At 56.9% G+C, this 10,000-nt stretch overlaps 1 protein-coding gene across 1 annotated transcript in view; it reads right to left on the reverse strand.

Annotated features, from left to right (window-relative positions):
* Window positions 1-10,000, reverse strand: part of smg5 (SMG5 nonsense mediated mRNA decay factor) — a 62,103-nt gene that overhangs the window by 8,046 nt on the left and 44,057 nt on the right. The window contains exons 13-15 of the mRNA XM_070868478.1: window positions 9,746-9,909; window positions 2,670-2,745; window positions 1,195-1,370 (exon numbers count right to left, since the gene is read on the reverse strand). Coding sequence (XP_070724579.1) covers window positions 1,195-1,370; window positions 2,670-2,745; window positions 9,746-9,909 — 416 coding nt within the window. The remainder of the gene's footprint in view (window positions 1-1,194; window positions 1,371-2,669; window positions 2,746-9,745; window positions 9,910-10,000) is intronic.

Genomic DNA, 10,000 nt, shown 5'->3' on the forward strand with positions numbered 1-10,000 from the left:
CTCTCTCGCTCTCCCCCCGTCTCTCTCTCTCGCTCCCCCCGTCTCTCTCTCTCTCTCTCTTCGCTCCCCCCGTCTCTCTCGCTCGCTCCCCCGTCTCTCTCGCTCGCTCCCCCCGTCTCTCTCGCTCGCTCCCCCCGTCTCTCTCTCTCTCTCTCGCTCCCCCCGTCTCTCTCGCTCGCTCCCCCCGTCTCTCTCGCTCGCTCCCCCCGTCTCTCTCGCTCGCTCCCCCGTCTCTCTCGCTCGCTCCCCCGTCTCTCTCTCTCTCGCTCCCCCCGTCTCTCTCTCGCTCGCTCCCCCCGTCTCTCTCTCGCTCCCCCCGTCTCTCTCGCTCGCTCCCCCGTCTCTCTCTCTCTCGCTCCCCGTCTCTCTCTCTCTCTCGCTCCCCCGTCTCTCTCTCTCTCGCTCCCCCCGTCTCTCTCTCTCTCGCTCCCCCGTCTCTCTCTCTCGCTCCCCCCGTCTCTCTCTCTCTCGCTCCCCCCGTTCTCTCTCTCGCTCCCCCGTCTCTCTCTCTCTCGCTCCCCCCGTCTCTCTCTCTCGCTCCCCCGTCTCTCTCTCTCTCTCGCTCCCCCCGTTTCTCTCTCTCGCTCCCCGTCTCTCTCTCTCTCTCTCTCCCTCTCTCGCTCCCCCGTCTCTCTCCCTCTCTCTCTCTCTCTCTCTCTCGCTCCCCCCGTCTCTCTCCCTCTCTCTCTCTCTCTCTCTCTCGCTCCCCCCGTCTCTCTCCCGTCTCTCTCTCTCTCTCTCTCTCTCTCGCTCCCCCCGTCTCTCTCTCTCGCTCCCCCCGTCTCTCTCCCGTCTCTCTCCCGTCTCTCTCTCTCCCCCCGTCTCTCTCTTCGCTCCCCCGTTTCTCTCTCTCTCTCGCTCCCCCCGTCTCTCTCTCTCGCTCCCCCCGTCTCTCTCTCTCGCTCCCCCGTCTCTCTCTCTCGCTCCCCCGTCTCTCTCTCTCTCTCTCTCGCTCCCCCGTCTCTCTCTCTCTCTCTCGCTCCCCCCGTCTCTCTCTCTCGCTCCCCCGTCTCTCTCTCTCGCTCCCCCCGTCTCTCTCTCTCGCTCCCCCCGTCTCTCTCTCTCTCTCTCGCTCCCCCCGTCTCTCTCTCTCTCTCTCTCTCTCTCGCTCCCCCCGTCTCTCTCTCTCGCTCCCCCAGTCTCTGTGCTGCGCCGCACCGCCTGTCGGCCTCCTGCCTCAGCTGTTCCCCTCACCTCCTCCAGTGTGCTCGCTGCCAGGCTGCCCTGATCTTCCTGCAGCTTGCGGTGCGCGCTCCGCAGGACGGGGAGGTGGCAGAGCGCCGTGTCTTCGGGAAGCAGCAGCGCCTGCACCAGGTCCGGCTCCTCGCACTGGCTCAGCAGGCGGACAATGCCATCGCGGAAGGACACGCCTGGGGGGGGAGGAAAAACAGAAAGAGCAGAAAAAAAGTGGGTCACACCGAATTATTATTTTAAAACACAGGTCCGTGTTGGTGTTTATGCTCCACACGAGCCTCTGTCCAACCACTGAGTCCATGATCGGATCAGCCACGATCGTATTAAATGGCGGAGCAGGCTCGAGTATGGCCTACTCCTTTGTCTTATGTTCTTGATGCTCACCCCTCTTCGTCTCACCCGAGCATCACCCGCTATTCCTTCCTCCCTCGTATGTTTATCCAGCTTCCCCTGAAATGCCTCTTTGGAAAGGAGGTGGCCGAGGAGAGATTTAATGGAGGTGGATACAATTATGAAGGGGCTGAATAGAGATTAGATAGGAAGCACATGTTTCCCTTAGCAAAGAGGTCAATAAACAGGGGACAAGTGCTTTAAAGTAACTGGGGGGAGGTTTAGAGGGGATTTGAGGGGAATTTCTTCACCCAGAGGGTGATGGGGGTCTGCTGCGGAACTCACTGCCTGAAAGAGCGGTAGAGACAGAAACCCTCACCACATTTAAAAAGTACTTGGATATGCACTTGGGAGGTTACAGATAGGGAGGGGTGTAGGGGCTGGAGGGGGTTACAGAGATAGGGAGGGGTGTAGGGGCTGGAGGAGGTTACAGAGATAGGGAGGGGTGTAGGGGCTGGAGGAGGTTACAGAGATAGGGAGGGGTGTAGGGGCTGGAGGAGGTTACAGAGATAGGGAGTGGTGTAGGGCTGGAGGAGGTTACAGAGATAGGGAGGGGTGTAGGGGCTGGAGGAGGTTGCAAAGATAGGGAGGTGTGTAGGGGCTGGAGGAGGTTACAGAGATAGGGAGGGGAGTAGGGGCTGGAGGAGGTTACAGAGATAGGGAGGGGTGTAGGGGCACTGGAGGGGGTTACAGAGATAGGGAGGGGTGTAGGGGCTGGAGGAGGTTACAGAGATAGGGAGGGGTGTAGGGGCTGGAGGAGGTTACAGAGATAGGGAGGAGTGTAGGGGCTGGAGGAGGTTACAGAGATAGGGAGGAGTGTAGGGGCGCTGGAGGAGGTTACAGAGATAGGGAGGGGTGTAGGGGCTGGAGGTTATAGGGCGAGGGTGAGGTTCTCATGGAGGGATTGGAAAACAAAGATGAGAATTTTATAAATCGAGGCGGTGCTCATCGAGTGCCACCGTGCGCTAACCTTCCGCGCCCAGCTCCCCCTGTCCCGGCCCCCAGCTCCCGGCCCAGTCCTAGCCCAGCTCCAGTCCAGACCAGTCCAGTCCCGGCCCCTGCCCAGCTCCAGTCCCAAGCCCTACCTGCTTCTCTCATCTTGCTTCCTTCGGGCAACATGTTCAGCAGCACCGACAGTCGGTTCCACAGACTCTGGGAGCTCTGCAACGAGAGACAGGCGTCACGGCACTGAGCGCGAGCTGACAACCCAAATATCTGCGGCCGTGCGGAGGATGGGGGAGGGGGGTCACGCACGTGAGGTCACCATCGGCGGGGGCGGGGGCGGGGAGAATGGCGAGCGGCGGTGTCTGGGATACAGAGTGGCGCCGCGCGAACATTACAGCAATGACAGTCCCCGCCACTCTCGCGCGAACGCGATGGCCACTATCACAGGGAGAGCGCCATTATAAGAACACAAGAATCAGGAGCAGGAGTCGGCCATTCGGCCCCTCGAGCCTGCTCCGCCATTCAGTGAGATCTCGGCTGATCTTCGACCTCAGCTCCACTTTCCCGCCCGATCCCTCGATTCTCTTAATATCCAAAAATCTAGCGATCCCAGCCTTGAATACACTCAACGACTGAGCCTCCACAGCCCCCTGGGGCAGAGAATTCCAAAGATTCACCACCCTCTGAGTGAAGGAATTCCTCCTCATCTCAGTCCTAAATGGCCGAGCCCTTATCCTGAGACAGTGTGACCCCTGGTTCTAGACTCCCCAGCCCGGGGGGAAACACCCTCCCTGCATCTACCCTGTAAGAATGTTGTATGTTTCAATGAGATCACCTCTCATTCTTCTAAACTCCAGAGAATATCGGCCCAGTCTGCTCAATCTCGCCTCATAGGACAATCCCCCCATCCCAGGAATCAGTCTGGTGAACCTTCGCTGCACTCCCTCAATGGCAAGTATATCCTTCCTTAGGTAAGGAGACCCAAACTGTGCACAATACTCCAGGTGTGGTCTCACCAGGTCCCACCATAATTGCAGCAAGACATCTTTACTCTTATACTCAAATCCCCGTGCAAGAACTTGTAGTTATATAGCGTCTTTAACGTAGTGAAACATCCCAAGGTGCTTCACAGGAATATTACAAGATAAAAAATTTGACACTGAGCTGTATAAGTAGAAATTAGTTCGTGTGACCAAAAGCTGGGTCAAAGGTCGGTTTTAAGGAGCGTCTTGAAGGAGGAGAGCGAGGCGGAGAGGTTTAGGGAGGGAGTTCCAGAGCTTGGGGCCCAGGCAGCTGAAGGCACGGCCAACGATGGTGGAGCGATTATAATCAGGGATGTTCAAGAGGGCAGAATTAGAGGAGCGCAGAGATCTCGGGGGGGGGGGGGGCTCGAGGAGGTTACAGAAATAGGGAGGTGTGTAGGGGCTGGAGGAGGTTACAGAGATAGGGAGGGGTGTGGGGCTGGAGGGGGTTACAGAGATAGGGAGGTGTGTAGGGGCTGGAAGAGGTTACAGAGATAGGGAAGGGGCGAGGGCATGGAGGGATTTGAAAACAAGGATGAGAATTTTGAAATCGAGGCGTTGCTTAACCGGGAGCCAATGTAGGTCAGCGAGCACAGGGGGCGATGGGTGAGCGGGACTCGGTGCGAGTTAGGACACGGGGGCAGCGAGCACAGGGGGTGATGGGTGAGCGGGACACGTGGCAGTGAGCACAGTGGGTGATGGGTGAGTGGGACTCGGTGCGAGTTTGGACACGGGGGCAGCGAGCACAGGGGGTGATGGGTGAGCGGGACTCGGTGCGAGTTAGGACACGGGGACAGCGAGCGCAGGGGGTGATGGGTGAGCGGGACTCGGTGCGAGTTAGGACACGGGGGCAGCAAGCACAGGGGGTGATGGGTGAGCGGGACTCGGTGCGAGTTAGGACACGGGGGCAGCGAGCACAGGGGGCGATGGGTGAGTGGGACTCGGTGCGAGTTAGGACATGGGGCAGCGAGCACAGGGGGTGATGGGTGAGTGGGACTCGGTGCGAGTTAGGACATGGGGACAGCGAGCACAGGGGGTGATGGGTGAGTGGGACTCGGTGCGAGTTAGGACAGGGGGTCAGCGAGCACAGGGGGTGATGGGTGAGTGGGACTGGGTGCGAGTTAGGACACGGGGTCAGCAAGCACAGGGGGTGATGGGTGAGCGGGACTCGGTGCGAGTTAGGACACGGGGGCAGCGAGCACAGGGGGTGATGGGTGAGCGGGACTCGGTGCGAGTTAGGACACGGGGGCAGCGAGCGCAGGGGGTGATGGGCGAGCGGGACTCGGTGCGAGTTAGGACACGGGGGCAGTGAGCACAGTGGGTGATGGGTGAGTGGGACTCGGTGCGAGTTAGGACATGGGGCTAGGGTAGTTTTGCTAGGGTAGAAAGTGTGATGCCAGCTAGGGGTGCGTTGGACTAAAAGCCAACATACCATTTTCTTTCTTAATTTCTTGCTGTACCTGCCGGTTAACTTTCAGTGATTGGTGTACAAGGACACCCAGCTCCCTCTGAACACCGACATTTCACAATCTCTCACCATTTAAAAAAATAACTCTGCTTTTCTATTTTTCCCACTCCCGCTCTCGGTCCGTAGCCCTGTAGGTTACGGCACTTCAGGTGCACATCCAGGTACTTTTAAAATGTGGTGAGGGTTTCTGCCTCTACCACCCTTTCAGGCAGTGAGTTCCACCCCAGACCCCCACCGCCCTCTGGGTGAAGGAATTCTCCCTCAAATCCCCTCTAAACCGCCTACCGATTATTTTCAATCTCTGCCACCCTGGTTGTTGACCCCTCTGCCAAGGGAACTCGGAGTTCCTCTGTGCAGTTGCTGCCAGGTCCGCTCTGACCTGTGGCATGTTTAAACTGCAGTGGGTGCTGAGTACGCACTGTAACCCCCGACCCCTGACCCTCCCCCCCAGCCGCACTCAGAGGGGAGCTGTGCACAAACTGGTAGCTGAACATTAACCAGGTCTAGGTGACTTATAGCAAATAAAAACAACAGGCTGTTGTTAGCAGGTCAAACTCTGGAACTCCCTCCCTAAACCTCTCCGCCTCGCTCTCTCCTGCTTCAAGATGCTCCTTAAAACCGACCTCTTTGACCCAGCTTTTGGTCACCTGCCCTAATATCTCCTTATGTGGCTCGGGGTCAAATGTTGTTTGATAACCGCTCCTGTGAACGTTTTACTACGTTAAAGTTGTTTGCTGACTGTCTTCGCTCCGGGTTAAACAACGCCTTGATTTCAAAATTCTCATCCTTGCTTTCATATCCGTCCATGGCCCTCGCCCCCTCCCTATCACTAATCTCCTCCAGCCCCTACACCCCTCCCTACCTCTGTAACCTCCTCCAGCCCCTACACCCCTCCCTATCTGTAACCTCCTCCAGCCCCAACACCCTCCCCTATCTCTGTAAGCCCCTCCAGCCCTACACCACTCCCTATCTCTGTAACCTCCTCCAGCCCCAACACCCCTCCCTATCTCTGTAACCTCCTCTAGCCCCTACACCCCTCCCTACCTCAGTAACCTCCTCCAGCCCCTACACCCCTCCCGATCTCTGTAACCTCCTCCAGCCCCTACACCCCTCTCTATCTCTGTAACCTCCTTCAACCCCTACACCCCTCCCTATCTCTGTAACCTCCTCCAGCCCCTACACCCCTCCCTATCTCTGTAACCTCCTCCAGCCCCTATACCCCTCTCTATCTCTGTAACCTCCTTCAGCCCCTACACCCCTCCCTATCTCTCTAACCTCCTCCAGCCCCTACACCCCTCCCTATCTCTGTAACCTCCTCCAGCCCCTATACCCCTCCCTATCTCTTTAACCTCCTCCAACCCCACAATCCTCCCTGCCCCCACCCCCCCCCCCCCCACCACCTCAGAGATCTCTGCGCTCCTCTAATTCTGCCCTCCTGAGCATCCCTGATTATAATCGCTCCACCAACGGTGGCCGTGCCTTCTGTTGCCTGGGCCCCAAGCTCTGGAACTCCCTCCCTAAACCTCTCCGTCTCTCTCTCTCTCCTCCTTCAAGACGCTCCTTAAAACTGACCTCTGTGACCCAGCTTTTGGTCACTTGCGCTAATTTCTCCTTATGCGGCTCGGTGTCAAATTTTTAACTCTCATAATACTCCTGGCAAGCGCCTTGGGATGTTAAAGGCGCTATATAAATTCAAGTTGTTGTTGCAGGGCTACGGACCAAGAGCTGGAAAGTGGGATGAGGCCGTTTCAGACACAATGGATCGAACAGCCGCAAACATCTACGATTTTATGAACCGAAGAGCAGGCGTGTACAGAAGCAGGGATGTCTTACTACAGTTACACAGGGCCCTGGTGGAAACACCTCATCGAGGTGTACAAAATATTGAGGGGCCTGGACGTAGTGGATAGTAAGGGTCTATTTCCATTGGTGGAGGGGGCTATTACGAGGGGGCATAGTTTTAAGGTGGTTGGTGGAAGGTTTAGAGGGGATTTGAGGGGGGGTCTTCTTTACGCAAAGGGTTGTGGGGATCTGGAACTCGCTGCCTGGAAGAGTGGTGGATGCAGAAACCCTCACCACTTTTAAGAGATGGTTGGATGGGCACTTGAAGTGCAGCAACCTGCAGGGTTACGGACCTAGAGCTGGTAATTGGGATTAGACTGGGTGACCTTTCGTTGGACGGAGCAGATATAACGGTAAGTACTGCAGGGAATCGAATACGGCCAGGGTGATCTCCTGGATTAGTGTCGATCGCCTGGATGGGTCGGAGAGGAATTTTCCCAGATTTTTCCTCCCTAAATTGGCCTGGGTTTTTAATCTGTTTTTTGCCTCTCCCAGGAGATCCCCTGGCTCCGGTTGGGGTGGAGTGTAGAATGTTTCAGTGTAAGGGGTGTCGCAGTTGTGTGAGGTGGACTGGTTGGGCTGGGTGCCCTTTGCCTTTCCGTCATTGTTCATAGGTTTATATGTAACCTTCAGGGCTACTGACCGAGGGCAGTGTGGCTCTGTGTCGGATGGCACGAACACGATGGGCCGAGATGGCCTCCTTCTGCTCTGTAAATTTCTATGTTTCTAAGATTGGGTATGAGTAAAAACATCTTACTGCAGTTATACAGGGCCCTGGTGAGACCGCACCTGGAGTACTGTGTGCCGTTTCTCTCCTTCCCTAAGGAAGGATATACTTGCCCATAGCGGGAGTGCAGCGAAGGTTCACCAGACTGATTCCTGGGATGGCAGGACTGTCGTATGAGGAGAGATTGGGTCGACGGGGCCTGTATTCACTAGAGTTTAGCAGAATGAGAGGGGATCTCATTGAAAGGTATAAAATTCTGACGGGGTTGGACAGACTGGATGCGGGGAGGATGTTTCCCTGGGCTGGGAAGTCTAGAACAAGGGGTCACAGTCTCAGAATACGGGGTAGGAAATTTAGGAGCGAGATGAGGAGAAATGTTTTCACTCCGAGGGAGGTGAACCTGTGGAATTCTCTACCACAGAAGGCTGTGGAGGCCAAGTCACTGAATATATTTAAGAGGGAGATCGATAGATTTCGAGGGAGAAAGCGGGAATATGGGGCTCAAAATTTCGAGTGGAGTTGCTCCTATTTTTTTTTTTGGAGCAACTAGTTTATTTTGAAGTATCTTAGAAATCGCAATTCTCGGTGTTTAGTTTGCTCCGGTTCTCGTGAGTTAGTTTAGTTTAGTTTCAGTTTTTTTTTCCCCAAAAGGGGGCGTTACCAGCCACCTACGCCTGTTTTGCAAGTTTAGGCAGCGAAAAGTTACTCCAAACTAACTTAGAACGGAGTAAGTCGACGTTTGTACGCTCAGAAAAACCTTGCGCACACTTTAGAAATTAGGCGCTGGTAGCCAGAGATATGGGGGGGGGGGGGGGGGGGGGGAAGTTAGAGGATTTTCCAAAGCATTAAACACTTCACTTTTAAAAATAAAGAACCATCAATAATAAAAAATAAAACATAAAAAGTTCCTACCTCACCTACCCGTTCAGGAGCCCATTTGGCCAGGGCTAGGGGCTGTCTGCTGCCGGCTGGAAATCAGCACTCTGGCCTCGACCAGTGACATCCTCCTCCTCGCCTTGGGGAGATATCCAGTCAGCCTTACATGCAAGCGGGGAGGCCCATTCAGCCAGGGCTCGGGTCGGCGTGGTTCGGGCCCCGTCCCACACAGAATCTGGGGGCCAGGAGCTTGTGCGCACGCGCGCAGACCCCGCTGCGCATGTGCGCAGACCCCGCTGCGCATGCGCACAGCTGCCGGCGCTCTTTTTGGCCCAGGGTTGCGGTTTCCGCCCCTCCCCCGCTGTCGTGCTGCGTCGCGGCTGACTGCTGAACAGATTTGCGACACTCGGAGAATCGTGAGCTAAGTTTCTGCCGCGCTTTTCGTTCTACAAAACAGGCGGGCCTCTCTAGCGGATATCGGAAGCTTGGGCCCATGGTGCGGAGATAGAGGATCAGCCATGATCACGTTGAATGGCGGTGCAGACTCGAAGGGCCGATGGCCCACTCCTGCTCCTATGAAAGGGGTTTAAGCTGCAACTTCGCAATCGCGCTCCTGCAGACATTCACGGCCAATTGTTCGATGTAGATCCGAGAGCGAGAGAGAGCGAGCGAGCGCGAGAGAGCGAGCGAGCGAGAGCGAGAGAGCGAGCGAGCGAGCGCGCGAGAGAGGGGGGGAGAGAGCGTGAGAGAGAGGGAGAGAGCGTGAGAGAGAGCGAGAGAGCGCGAGAGAGAGAGAGCGAGAGAGCGCGAGAGAGAGAGAGAGAGGGAGCGCGAGAGAGAGAGAGAGAGAGAGAGAGGGAGCGCGAGAGAGAGAGAGGGAGCGCGAAAGAGAGAGAGAGCGCGAGCGAGAGAGAGCGAGCGCGAGTGAGAGAGAGAGCGAGCGCGAGTGAGAGAGAGAGTGAGCGCGAGAGAGAGAGCGAGCGCGAGAGAGAGAGAGAGCGAGCGCGAGAGAGAGAGAGCGAGCGAGCACGAGAGAGAGAGCGAGCGAGCACGAGAGAGCGAGCGCGAGAGAGAGAGAGAGCGAGCGCGAGAGAGCAAGCGCGAGAGAGCGAGCACGAGAGAGAGAGAGAGCGAGCGCGAGAGAGAGAGAGAGAGCGAGCGCGAGAGAAAGAGAGAGAGAGCGAGCGCGAGAGAGAGAGAGAGAGCGAGCGCGAGAGAGAGAGAGAGAACGAGCGCGAGAGAGAGAGAGAGAGAGAGAGAAGACCCCCCGGACCCCCGCACCTGCGCGCACATGAGGATGATGTCCGTGTTGGTCCGCAGCCAGTCCAGGAAGATCTTGACGGTTGTGAGCAGCCCCTCGGCGGACAGGATCTCCAGCTTCTCCAGCGGGGTCCGTTCCTTTGGCGTCGACTTGTCGCTGGCGTCACTGGCCTCCGAGTCCGAGTCTGCGGAGGGGGGGGGGGGTGGTGGGAGGGGCGTACAACCCGTTAGCGTAACCAAGTGCAGACGCGGTCGCCAAATTAGAAGGAAAACAAA

The sequence above is a fragment of the Pristiophorus japonicus genome, chromosome 30 (genome assembly GCF_044704955.1).
Source record: "Pristiophorus japonicus isolate sPriJap1 chromosome 30, sPriJap1.hap1, whole genome shotgun sequence".
Lineage (NCBI taxonomy): Eukaryota > Metazoa > Chordata > Chondrichthyes > Pristiophoridae > Pristiophorus > Pristiophorus japonicus.